Source organism: Prionailurus bengalensis, chromosome D2, assembly GCF_016509475.1.
Source record: "Prionailurus bengalensis isolate Pbe53 chromosome D2, Fcat_Pben_1.1_paternal_pri, whole genome shotgun sequence".
In the NCBI taxonomy this organism is placed as follows: domain Eukaryota; kingdom Metazoa; phylum Chordata; class Mammalia; order Carnivora; family Felidae; genus Prionailurus; species Prionailurus bengalensis.
The window spans coordinates 73,210,791-73,224,261 of NC_057351.1; the positions used below are offsets into that span (position 1 = coordinate 73,210,791).

At 44.6% G+C, this 13,471-nt stretch overlaps 1 protein-coding gene across 2 annotated transcripts in view; it reads right to left on the bottom strand.

The window, feature by feature from the left end:
• Positions 1 to 13,471, bottom strand: part of SHTN1 (shootin 1) — a 101,951-nt gene that overhangs the window by 24,745 nt on the left and 63,735 nt on the right. For both annotated transcript variants that reach the window (XM_043597662.1, XM_043597663.1), the window contains exons 12-14: positions 12,150 to 12,232; positions 5,576 to 5,685; positions 2,342 to 2,395 (exon numbers count right to left, since the gene is read on the bottom strand). In XM_043597662.1, the coding sequence (XP_043453597.1) occupies positions 2,342 to 2,395; positions 5,576 to 5,685; positions 12,150 to 12,232 (247 nt within the window). The remainder of the gene's footprint in view (positions 1 to 2,341; positions 2,396 to 5,575; positions 5,686 to 12,149; positions 12,233 to 13,471) is intronic.

The following is a 13,471-nucleotide window of genomic DNA, read 5'->3' on the forward strand; positions in this document are numbered from 1 at the left end:
CTTTCAGCAAAAGGCCAAATCTCTTAAGGACATTTAAGGACATCTCTTATGATGTCCCTCCAACTCAGGTCACATCTGATTTCAGCAAAAACACCAGTTTATTCCTGGCTTCTGTTCTACAGAACTGAACGTGGCGTTCCTTGGTTTCTTGGTCTCTCGTAACAGGTACTGGCTCTCGCTGCAGTGCCAGTGGGCACGCTTTCCATGCTCTTTCCACGTTTGCTTCGCACGTGCCACAACCGTGAGGCAGGGTCACGTGCGCTGCTGGGTCTGTGCTGCTGGGTCCTAACTCTGATAACCCCAATAGCCTACGCACCAGCAAGAAGCACCAATAAAGCCCTACCTGAAGGGGGCTTGCTTTCTCTCTCTCTTACAAGAAGCTGTAAGCTTTCTCGGCCCCAAGTGACAAGGGGTTATAAATCCTCCGTCAAAGGGAACCTCCATGGGGGTAACTGGAGAGTTGCGATTTGGCAAAGAAGAGTAAGGGAGAAACGTGAGTTCCACTTTTTAAAAACAATGCAAAGAAAGAGCATTGCCAGGGGGCGCCTGGGTGGCTCAGCCGGTTAAGCATCCCCAGACTTCAGCTCAGGTCATGATCTCAGGGTCTGTGAGTTTGAGCCCCACATTGGGCTCTGTGCTGATGGCTCAGAGCCTGGAGCCTGCTTCAGATTCTGTGTCTCCCTCTCTCTCTCTCTGCCCCTCCCCACTCATACTCTGTCTCTCTCTCTCTCTCTCTCAAAAATAAATAAACATTAAAAAAAAGAAAAAAAGAAAGAAAGAACACGCCAGAATTAACAGCTATTAGTGGCACATTAACGCCAGATCCAGTAGAGAAATCTAATAATCCATCCAGAGCATGAAGGATGGGGTCATTTGCAGAAAAGAAAGAGGTTTTGACAATTTTTATAATTTGTAAATTATTTCCCAAAAACCTATTCTGCAAACTTCTCTCCTTGAAGTGGCACAAAATGTATAGTGAACATGATCTTTAAGAGCGACGCTATAATTCAGTAAACTTGCTACTATCTAGCATTATCAGGAGTGGGATATCTTAGCTCATCAAATATCATCTGTATCTTAGACAGATGTCTGATGTTTTCAAATAAACCTGATTTTTAAATAGTCAACCTCAGTGCAGTTTACTCTTTCACTGATGGTCAGAACTCTATCCTAGGGCATCTTCATGAACAGGAATTAGCATTCTAATGCAGAGACAACAAAAGGGCCTAGCGTAGGGAGTTCTCGCTGGATAACAAGATTTTCTCAATAAAGAATCCGTTGGATAATAACCACGCTACTTTTTCAATGGGTTTAACACTTCATTCCGTAGGTGGAACACCACTGTGAGGGAGGCTATACCTCTCTTCAGTACTAACGCCACTCACCTAAAAGTAAAGCAGACTAATTAAGCCATTCTGAGTTAAGTCTGCTGTTTCATGCTTGATGAAAATAATTTTGTTTACCACAATTATGTGGATGTCTCCATGCAATGCGTAATTAGCACAGTAACAACACACACGGGAATATTAGTTCTGTACCCCCGCCCCCACGTTTGTTGACTTACTGTGCATAATAACTGGGATTGAGACTGTAACAGGATCTGAGAATAGAGCCCTTAGTATCTGGTAACATTTTCGGAGTGAGGCGTTCCTCTCTGACAGCAAGTGCCCGACAGGGCAGCGCTCTTGTGTTCTGCTGGCAAAAGCTTGTATGCTTTGGAAAGAAGAAAACTGGCTGGAGACGGGCATTAGGCCTGTTCTCCAATGGACGGGAGTTGCTTGTAGAAAATGAAGTTGGTAGCATAAAGAAAGGGACTTTTATTCTATTCTCCAATTTATCACCAGAAAATTTTTTGTAAACTGTGAGGAAAAGCAGACTGCGACCCTGATCGTAGCATATGTGGATATTTGGGTAGGAGCTCAGATTTACATTTTGGCACCAAAGGTTCCACATTCAGGCCCTCAAATCAAGCACTATCCACGCAAGAGTCTCTACTGTGTTTCCATTATGACCCAGCATGCCCTGGTCCTTAGATCTGGTCACTTCATCTTGAAGCTGTCAAGCAAGGACTGGAGGGCAAGAGCAGGAAATAATGATTCTGGGGCAAGTGCAACCATTCTTCTAGAACAGAAACAGCAGAGTAGTGACACATAACAGACATTAACATGCCCGATGGAGACGTCCACAGAGCAATCAAGCGAGCTATCAGAAAGAACTGAGGGTTATGGCAAATGAAAATGAAACGCCTCACAACCAATTATTCAGAGAAATAGATTACAAAACTATTCTCCTTTCATTGTCCCATGAACTAAAAATAATAAAACCAAAGGTCTATTCTTACCAGTATTCCTTTTAGCTCATTCACTGCACTCTCAGAGCCTTTTGAAGATTCTGGCTACAATTTTAAAAAGAAAGCACAATTAGTAATTCAGTTTTAAAAGTCTAAACCGAGATTTTTACGGGGCAAAGTGTTGGCAACTTATATGGACTACTGGGGTTTTTTTGTGTTTTTTTTTTTAAGTGAGGTCTATGTCTTACGGTTAGGAAAAAAGATTAGACATGTTAGTGTTCCCAAGTGGCAGTTAAACAGACAGTTAGGAGAAACAGTCAAGGCATAAGGACTCGAGCTAGCATCTTCTAAATGCCATTTTGTTACTTCCGTGTCGTCACCACACAGAGAAAAGATTTCGATTCCAAAGATTCAATTTCAAAGCATTCAGAACTTTTTACACGGAACTGTTCTCCACTCGCGTCGCCGGGCCTCTAACAGCGAGCGACGACCAGGAAGGCAGCAGCACAGAGCAGGAAGCAAGCGACAGGGCAGAAACCTCTCTCAGCTCCGACAGCTCCAGGCAGAGGCCGCGGAGCCTGCTGCAGGGATCTCAGGACGGAGCCAAGGGCAGGGGTCGGCCAAGAACCGGGCTTCACGGGAGAACGTTAGCATCACCGGCTACCGAAGCGGTTAGAAAGCTCAGAGGGCTTCTCTTCTGGCCACACCGTGAACACGGCGATTTGAAATGCAGTTCTGGGTAATGTCTGCCCGCCCCTCACTCCCTCACAGTCTCCGTGGATCCCTCCACTAATTCACCGGAGGGAAAATCTAGCACGAGGTTTCCAAAGAAAGACCCGTGATCTCCTCCCCTGTCCCACTTCCTTCCACAGGGGACGGAGATGAAGAGAAAGCCTGCGGGGGACTCCCTGGCCTCTGGTTCCTGGAAAAGAGGCAAAGCTAAGTTCTCTCGCATCAAGAAATGGGAAGTGATTAACAGCGACCTATGACCCTTTCCTCTCAAAAGTTATTGAAAGAATAAGATCCTGCTCCAATTTTTTAAAAGTGGACAGTGAGAGGGAAAGAGGGAATGGGAGGGAGAGGTAGAAAGGGGAGGGTGGGGGGGGGAAGGGAGGGAGAGAGAGGTTTGCTGCTCATGTACAGATTAGACCAAGACATTCAACTTTCGCAGCCTGCGCTTTCTGGGAAACACACATGCCACCAGCGCCAGTCCTAAGTGCCAGTCAAAAGCTCTAAGACACTAATTATAACCACAACGGTATCAACAACAAACGTCAAGGAATTTAGAAAAGATGCAGTTAAATTAGTATTCTTAAGGCAGGCTTGACTTCTGCAGGTAAACTGTTCGGGCGATTACGGCTGAACAAGCGCCCGGGGCTATGTGCCACTCGGGCGCCCTGGGCGAAGGCAGGAGCCTCGGCGAGCCTGGCCGGCAAGCACTCTCATAGCTCGTGACCTTGCAGGAAAGCACCGAGGCCCTGGGGGTGGGGGTGGGGGTGGGGGTGTCTGGAGGCGCATGCAGTGGCTTGTTTCCAGGGTTACTGACCAGGTCATTCAGCACTACATCTACGTGATTTAAGGATTACCGGCGGAAAACCCAGTCGTCCACTGATCCTTGAGCAGTTGTTCTCCAGTTTGAACTGACATTAACTAATGTGTAACTGTTGGAAGAGGCAGGGCAGGAAAGAAGAAGGACAAAGTGATACTCTGAGAATGAAGGGACATCCGCAACAGCGGCGGCTTAGGATTTAACACGTTCTCGACGTTTTTCTCTCTAAACTAATTTTGTTTCTTTAGCATGCCGTGTTTTCCTCTAGTCCGTTTGGTTTAGCTTATTCTTTTCAAGACAGTTGTGACTTGAAAGTCTTAAATAGGACTTCGTTTCAAAGATTCCACTTAGAGCCCCCATTGTCAAGTGGTTCCACGCTTCGGTCCGTGTGAGCCCGACAACAGTCCCGTGGGTCGGAGAGGGCCGGGGCTCCGCCCGTTCCGGGGAGAGTTGGGCCTGGGAAGCAGGGGAGCGGGCCCGGCCCCACCTCCAGCAACAGGACGCTCCACACACCAGACACCAGCGCTCAACACTCGTGCCAGACTGTCTACACCCTAACCCTTACCTGGAGAACTGCTCCCAGAGCACGGCACAGACCGGCACTCCACGCGGCTGGCCAAAGCTTCCATTTCACTGGACGGGAATCTACTCTCCCAGTGGGGTATTTTGCCCTCTTTCCATCCCCCTTTCTGTGGACAGCCCCGGGCACGACAACTCCCGCCTTGCCTGGCTACCTCGCCTGCCTGTGACCAAGTGGCAACTACTAAGGCCAGCAGAATTTGCACCCAACAGTCGTGCTCCTTGGGGACACTGAAGCAGGTGAACGGGGGCATCCGTGAGAGTCAGAAAGAGCCTTAAAGTTCGGTTTAAAAGAAGAAGGAGGACCAACCTGATGATGCTTTTTTACAGGAAGGAAACGAAAAAACATTTCTCAAGACAAACACCAAAAACTCTGTTCTTAGGTCTGTTTAAATGGGACACAGCTACAAAGAGACAGAGGCACTGAACTAGATTCTAGGTGCTTCCGTAGACCTTGGCGCTCACTGTGGTCTAGTTTGGAAGACGGCTGGTGATAGATACACACAAAATTTTTTCCTCAAACTGTCCTGGAACAGGTTTGTAAAATTAGTAAAAACAATCCGATGAACCTCACCGTTTTTCAGAAGTCGGCTTAGGTCTGTTCTGACATCATCATGTGAGGCCACCTGCCCACCCAGCCCTCCTCCACTTCACACTCAAACAGAAGCCTCAGGAAGGCAAGGATTTTTGTCTCCTTTGTTGACTGCTTTATCTCCAGTGCCTAACCAGTACCTGGCACAGAGCAGATACTCGATAAATACTTGTTGAATTACACAAAAGAACCAGGAATTAAAGAAAAGAAAGGGTGTAATAATTATTTGTTTGGCATAACCGTTCAGATCAAGCAGAGGAGGGCACCCTGCTTAAGTAATCTCTACAACCAGTGTGGAGCTCGAACTCACAACCCTGAGATCAACAGTCACTTGCTCTACTGACTGAGCCAGCCAGGTGCCCCCACTTTCTCTCTACAGGGATTTAGGTCAACGGTGGCTCAGAGTTCTCCTGAAATGTGTTTGTAGAAAAGTAAAGGCTTTTACGACACATCAGTCTCATCCTAAGATTTCACAGTCAGTCCTGATGCAGCTTTCATCAAACTTGGAACTTGTACACTTGCGAAAGGAAACATCACGGGAGGGGAAGAATTAGTCATTCCCTACCTTTGCCTTCGGTCTAGCTGTCTGATTCACTGGCCTAAGATGAACTCCCTTTTTAATTCTATCCATCATCTCTTCGACGGCTTGCCTCTTCAGATCCGTGACTTCTTCGGCTGTCAAAGAACACACATGTAAATCATCTTATGTTACAGGAAAACAGCTACTTGCTATTTTGGTGACTTAGGAAACCTGCACGTTGTAATTAACCACAGTGTTTTTTCAGACCAAATCACAAAACATCGCATAACAATTTACAGAGGTTAGCAGCTACCAGGTAGCCACACTTTTTTTTTTAATTAAAAAAAAAATCCTATAATAAAAGATCTGTTTTTCAAAAATACAGTTCTAAAATCTGAGGTCTAATTTGTAGCCTGGAAGTCAATATTGGCTCATCTCTGTTAAATAAGTGAACAGAATTTGGTTCCATTTGTCAGCATAATGATAGACTTACATTTCTCCAGCTTTGTACCCCAAATAATCATTCATCTTTGCCTCCGTGATGTTTTTAGAACTTATAACATCCTACGTCAAAGGAATCAGCCCAAAGAAGGAATAACTATCAAAAAGCCCATTTGAAAATAAAAGATAAAAGAGATCTGTTAACTTGCCACAGTCAGAAGATGAATAGCAAATAGGTGAAATCTATTTTTAAATTGCCATCTTTTATTTAGGAATCACAACGGAAGGAAACATTCACACAACCCTTTTTGAAGTCTTTTAAAACTGTCGATGTTAAAAGAAAACACACCAGAAGTGATTGCAATTAAGTAATTAAATTTGATTTAAAAAATTTCAACTGTCTATTGTCTAACCTTTGCACGATTTTGCTACAAAAACAATGAAGCTGCTGAAATATGCATCAATTAGATGAATATAGCTGAGGTGGGCTTAACGCTATTGATTAGAATAATGAAATCTGTCTCTTGCACAACAGCTTGACCAAAGAAGGCACTGAATCACGTTTGGAACATTTATCGCCATTAATGCCATTCTAGATCTTGTGTTTACACCCGCCTCATTCACTGCAACCGATATATTTAAGTTTAAATACCTCATAAAGACCTTCCACTTGGGCTCTCTGGAACACTCCACAGTGTGGGGCATATGGTAGGCACTCAGCAGGTATCGACCTGCTGAATGACTTATTCAAGTTTTGGCTTTACATGGCTATTAATATTTTTGCTATTTGAGCAGGAATAACCAAATCCCAAAGGACAACTTGTAAATGGAGGCCATCATAACAATGACCCCAAGCCAATGGACAGGAGTGTTGGGCTTTGCACTAATGAGGCCTACGTTATGGCTTCTTTTCCTGCCACGTGGCCTTCACGCTAACACAGAGTAGCTATTCCTCGTACGTCGCGCCTAGGGGAGCAACTAGATGAATCCAGAAGGTTCTACCATCCTCACCTCAGCAGCACCTCAGTGACAGGATCACTGCTCTATTCATCAAACAACCTAGGTCTTCTGGTACAGTCCTGACTTCAGATAGGGTCCTATCATCTCCACAGGCCACTGAAATGCTGGGAATGAAAAGTTCTCAATACCCAAATAGCATTTGTCAGATCCAGATGGCAAGGAAGCACCCTTCACCAGGCTTCCCTTCACATGGGAAACATGGCAACAAAGTCAATAAATGAAAGAAGGCAAGACTGTGGGTTGATCAACTGTATGCCTTTAAGTAGCATTTTCTTGGGCAGCTTCTGCTGACGGCTCCCCAATCAACAAGGGGACAGATAAGAATATTACTCGGGATAGAGATTTACTCCTTCATTCATTCATTCACTCACTCACTCATTCGGTATCTGAATACCCATTATGCACCATGCGGTGCTTTGACTGACCCTATTCAAAGTCAGGGAGACACAAACCCAGGTCTGCCATTCGAGCACCTGGTATGGGTATGGAAGTTATTCCTTGGAATTTTTTTTTAATCCTTAAAAAAAACCATTTGATTTTCAGAAAGCCTGCCATTTGGAGCGAGCCTTAAGAAGAGCTGCATGGCAACAGGAACACTGCCGACAAACAGATTAGCACTCTGTAAGGAATGACTGAAACCCAATTAAATGCACCATACAAAAACTAATTAAGGCAGACAGATGGAGAATTATGGTCAACACCATTCAAATCTGCTGCAGCATCTAACATAACAGGAATTTAAAGTAGTTTCTTATTTTTGCTTGCCAGAATCATAGTGATAATTCAGAGAAGTACCACTATCTGTATTGTGTACAGATTATAAACCGGGCTTTAATTTCTTAGTCTTTTTCAAAGGTAAAGGCTTAATTGGTCTTAAGAAAAAGAAATCGCTCTTATCAGATCCCCTACGCAGGCACAATACAAGGGCAACGCTAGGTTAGCTACACAAGCTTTCTCTCTCACCGACCCTGTTTTTGAACTAGCAAAAAGCAATCTATACGAACTTCTCAACTATTAAGCAGTTCTAATAAATCTGCAAGAATCACCTACAGAGAGCTCATGGCATGTTTTGTAATTCTTTCTGCGATCCCGCAGTTGGTAATTGTCTCACAAAAGCATGTAATCAGAAGGACAATAGAAATATGCAGGATGCTGGAGATTAAAGAAAAGGGACCAATGAAGACAACAGGTCTAATGTCACCGAACTGCCACAGGAAAATCAAATCAAATGTTCTTTGAGTTAGTGCTTCAAGGTCAGTCTTGGATCAGAAAGCTACATGTAATTAATTGAGGCTTAAAGTTTAAGACCCACTTGAAAAATAAGTTCGTTCCTCAAAGAAAAGACCCACAGACAAAACCATCACCTTGTTGCTCAATAAAACCTTTTGTTATTACCTACAAGAAAGGAAAATGATTTTTTTTTAATTCCACAGGATTACTTTTCTCTTTCACTAACATTTTCTAAAAGGCATTTAAAAACAATCTTATGCCACCACGATGGACAAAATTTCTAAACAACGCATCATGGTTGAATGAGTTTGAATGTGACGTAAGGTCATAAAGTTAAGGATATTCCCTTAACTACAGTGATTACAAGAGCCTCCCGAATGAGGACTACTACCCCTCAAAGGGTAGCTGGAACCTTGTCCTTTTTTTTGTTTTTGTTTTTTTAAGCTAACATTTTGAGTACTTTCTATATGCTCGGTACTACTCTAAACACTTTACATGTTAGGAGACTCGTTAATTCTCACAAGCACCCTATGAAATAGGAACTACGATTTTTTCCATTCAGTAGGTTAGCAAACTGAGGTAAGACAATACCAACATATTAATGACCTAAATATATGACAAAACAGCAAGCATACCTCTGAAATCTCAGAACTTGTTCAATAAATGCATTCTTATCAAAATTAGAGTTATTAACTTCAAAGTTTGTTATTTCTTATATTTGACCTAAAAACTACTTCTAGAATATTCCACAGACCTTCCCCTACAATCAAGCTTTTTTTTTTAACGTTTATTTTTGAGACAGAGAGAAACAGAGCATGAATAGGGGAGGGTCAGAGAGAGGGAGACACAGAATCTGAAACAGGCTCCAGGTTCTGAGCTGTCAGCACAGAGCCTGATGCGGGGCTCGAACTCACGGACCGCGAGATCATGACCTGAGCCGAACTCAGCCGCTTAACCAACTGAGCCACCCAGGCGCCCCTACAATCAAGCTTTTTTTTTTTTAATTTTTTTTAACATTTTTTAATTTTATTTTTGAGACAGAGAGAGACAGAGCATGAATGGGGGAGGGGCAGAGAGAGAGGGAGACACAGAATCGGAAGCAGGCTCCAGGCTCTGGGCCATAAGCCCAGAGCCTGACGCGGGGCTCGAACTCACGGACTGCAAGATCGTGACCTGAGCTGAAGTCAGACGCTCAACCGACTGAGCCACCCAGGCGCCCCTACAATCGAGCTTTTTAAGAGCCATTGGTAATAATAGTTTCTTCATTCATCAGCTCTGAGAAGCATATCAAGTGGCTAGTGAAAGCCACCATACGATGCTAACAAAAGATAATACTGTTAGTAAGACTGGTCTCTACTTATAAATGCAAACCCCAAGGTGTTACAGACGACCCCAATGTCTGATGCTCTGTACTTACTCATCATGCATTTAATCACTGTTGATTTATTCATTTAACAACTAGCTTTTAGTTTGAACTACTAACAAGACACTATAAATAAATACCTTGCCAGACAGAGAGAAGCTCCAACCACGTGTGGCTGCGGTCCATATCACTTAAGGCAGTATAGTTTTAGGGTGGCTTCAGTTTAAAATCTCATGAGCGACTTCTGGATCAGGAACGTGATATCCCAGGTAATAATCCAATAGCTCAAGAATGAGGGAGAGACTACTGCCCCATTTCATGAATTGTAAGTGAAATATCACTTTCATTTCAAGGAAAACTGTATGGTTTCTGAGACTGGGGGTTAAGAAGCTCAGAACTTTTTTTTTGTTTTGTTTTAACTTTAAGGGTGCTGTGGGGGTTGACAAGCTAATAATGTAATTTACTTAGACGGGGAAATCATTTTATGCTGACTGCCCTGCCAACCCTCTAAGACTTACCAACTGTCCCAAAACAAGATTGAAATACAGCTTTCATTTGTAATGGTGCTGCGAGGTTCCGGCTAGGAAAGATAGGGTGGGGTCTAAACCTGGATTCATTGAAGATGCATATAAGCTGTGGGAGACCTACAGACAGGAGTAAGCCCTCAAAGAGCTTGCAATCTCTTCAGGAGGAGAGATGTAGAAATAACGCAAACACCACAGCGGAGGCTGGGGGATGGGACATTACAAAATCCGAAGCAAAAAGCTATAGCAACACAGAGCAATGAGCCAACACTCATAAATAAGGGTGGCTCAGTCGGTTAAGCGGCCACTTCAGCTCAGGTTACAATCTCACAGTTGAGGGATTTGAGCCCCACATAGGGATGTGTGCTGACAGCTCTGAGCCTGGAGCCTGCTTCAGATTCTGTGTCTCCCTCTCTCTCTGCCCCTCCCCCACTCACGCTCTGTCTCTCTCTCTCAGAACTAAATAAACATTAAAAAAAAATAAGTGGCAGTGGAGGAAGAGCCTGGAACCTGCACGGGAGAGGCAGAACGAGAACCCCTTGCCAGAGAAAACTCTGAGTAGACTAAAGGCAGCAGGCAATGCTGGAATGAGGAAAGACAGAGCAAGCGCATAGGGGGCCTCGAGGTAATGGTCCAGTCATAAGGAGGAGCAGATGTAGACAAATGAGGCTGAGGTAACAGCAGAGAACCATCGATAAGCAGCCTATAGGGTCTGGACTCTATTCTGATGCAGTGAGAAGCGTAGCACTGTCACAGAACGTGGGACAACGGATCTGAGAATGTCACCCTGCCAGTGGCAGGAAAGCGGCTGGCCTGGATCAATGAACCTGGGGGGCAGGAAAAGGGGGCCAAGAAGTCTGTACCAGCCTGGGCTCGAACCGGGCAAATCCACCACGCTTTGCAACCAACAGCTGCCGAGCAAACGTGCTGAGCTTCGTGTGGGTTCTACTGGTCTCCGCTGCGCTCCGTGTGGCTGCGCACCCCTGCCCGCAGCCCTGTGAGCCATTGACTCTACTCCTGGCCGCCCAGTGCCTCTGCTCGATGGGCAAGCTCTTCTTCCTCCACCCCCGTCTCTTCATGTGATCTTCCACTTCTCCCTCTCCAGTGAGCCAGAGTCCTGGGAATCGCACCTCCCAGAGTCGCTCCTGGATCTGCCACTTCTTTGTGTCTCTACTGCAACCACCCTCCCCTCATCTGAGCCAGCCGGCATCTGAGTGACGGACAGCCTCTCCTCATCCCCTCATTCCTCTGCGGTCTGCTCTCTGTCCTCTTGCTGCCGACAGCGGGATGTCTTTACCAAGACCCATCTCATCACGTCACACCCCTACTTAAAACTACTGCCCTTAGGATACATTTTGAAACCTTGACCACAGCCTCCACAATCTGGCTCACAGCTCCTCTCTCGCACCCCATGTTCCAGAAATACCAACCTTTGTTCAGTTTCCTGATAGGCCAAGCTCCCTCCCCTCTTTGGACCTTGAATCTGTTGCCCCTCTACGTGAACTTTTATTCTAAATACCCTCACCCTGACTTCCTAAATCCAAACTGCCCAGCACAGGCATGGCTTCCTGAAACTGGCAGCCCGCCTCCATCCTTTCTTAGAAACCTCTGCTCTTCCTCCAAGTGATCACCCTTGTTTACTTCCTGTCTCCCCCACTCAATGTAACTTCTGTGTTTCTGTCTCCAGTACACAGCATGGCACCAGTAGACAGCAGGTGCCTGATCAAGGTTCAGCTCACTTGCTATCAACTCTAAAAACCCCTCCCCAAACCCCTTACCTGGAATCACTCCCTCTCTTTCCTTAACACATCAGCCTGTAAACTGCCCCATCCTGTAAAGACACATCCCAGCAGAATGCACGTTACAGGGACGTGATCTAGACAATGAGCTGCTTAAAGGCAGCGATATCTTGTTCCTTCTTCAGCTGTTAAGTTCACATTTCTCCCCAAACTGCTCACGGGCAAAGAACTCAAAAAGGATATATGTTGCTGAAAAACTGGGCTAAAACCACTGAAAGCAAACCAAACGGGGTGAGAATTACTTGTTTCTGGTTGAGCTGCTTTTTCTTTCTTAGCACTACTGCCGCTGGGATGGGATCGCTTCCGGATCATGGACATGAGGGATCTTTGGGAGAAAGAAGAAGAATAACAGGAGGTTACTGGGTGCTTGATGATCCAAGAAATAAAATGTACTGATTCAAAATAATCAGTAAAAATCCAATTCTTCTCAAGGTACGTAAATGCCAGAATTTAGAAGCCTATTTACCACTTTTAGTAAGTTATTAAACTTTTCATCACTTTAGGGAAGAGAAAGATGTCTCATTCCTTTCTGCATGAAACCATCTAATTATTCAAAGCAAATTAATGACTCAAAGAAGGGGGCCACTATAATTACCAATATGACGCAAAGTAAAACAAACACAGAAAACAGTGTCAATATCCATACCCCAAGTTCAGAAACAGCCATCTATGTAATACATTTGAGGGAAAGGGAAGGCTGAAAGAATTAGGGGATGCTCTCAGTAAATATCTATTTGTGAAATATGGGCATAAAAACCTCTGAATCTGAATGACACAGACCAGATACTTAAGGGATAAAATACATTTAGACCACAGTCTCTCTGGCCCATGTTTTTTTGTTTTGTTTTGTTTTTTAAATTTTTTTTTTCAACGTTTATTTATTTTGGGGACAGAGAGAGACAGAGCATGAATGGGGGAGGGGCAGAGAGAGAGGGAGACACAGAATCGGAAACAGGCTCCAGGCTCTGAGCCATCAGCCCAGAGCCCGACGCGGGGCTCGAACTCACGGACCGCGAGATCGTGACCTGGCTGAAGTCGGACGCTTAACCGACTGCGCCACCCAGGCGCCCCTCTGGCCCATGTTTTTAACATCTGTACAAAATCCAAATCATGACAAATTTGACCACATTAAAATTTTAAGATCTCCATGTAATAAAAGATACCATAAAGAATAAAAAAGAAACTCTACAGATCAATGAGAAAAAGCAGGCAATCCTACAGAAAAAATCGACAGAAGCCTTGAAACTCCATAAATGAAGAGGTCCTAACTTCCCAAACACATACAGAAAAAGTGCTTGACTTCATTAGTGACTAGGAAAACACAAATGAAACCCACACCGGTTTAGTTACACTGTCACCAAATGGGCAAGAAACGCTAAGTTTGATAATATCAAGCGTTGGTAGGTTTGTGGAATAACAGGAAGTCTCAAACTGAAGACAGTGTAGTAACTGACAATACCACTTCGGAAAACTGGCATCATCCTGTGGAGCTGAAGATACACACATTCTAGGAGCCAGCGATTCCACTTCCGTGGATCTTACAGAAATGCAAGCCCTTGTACAC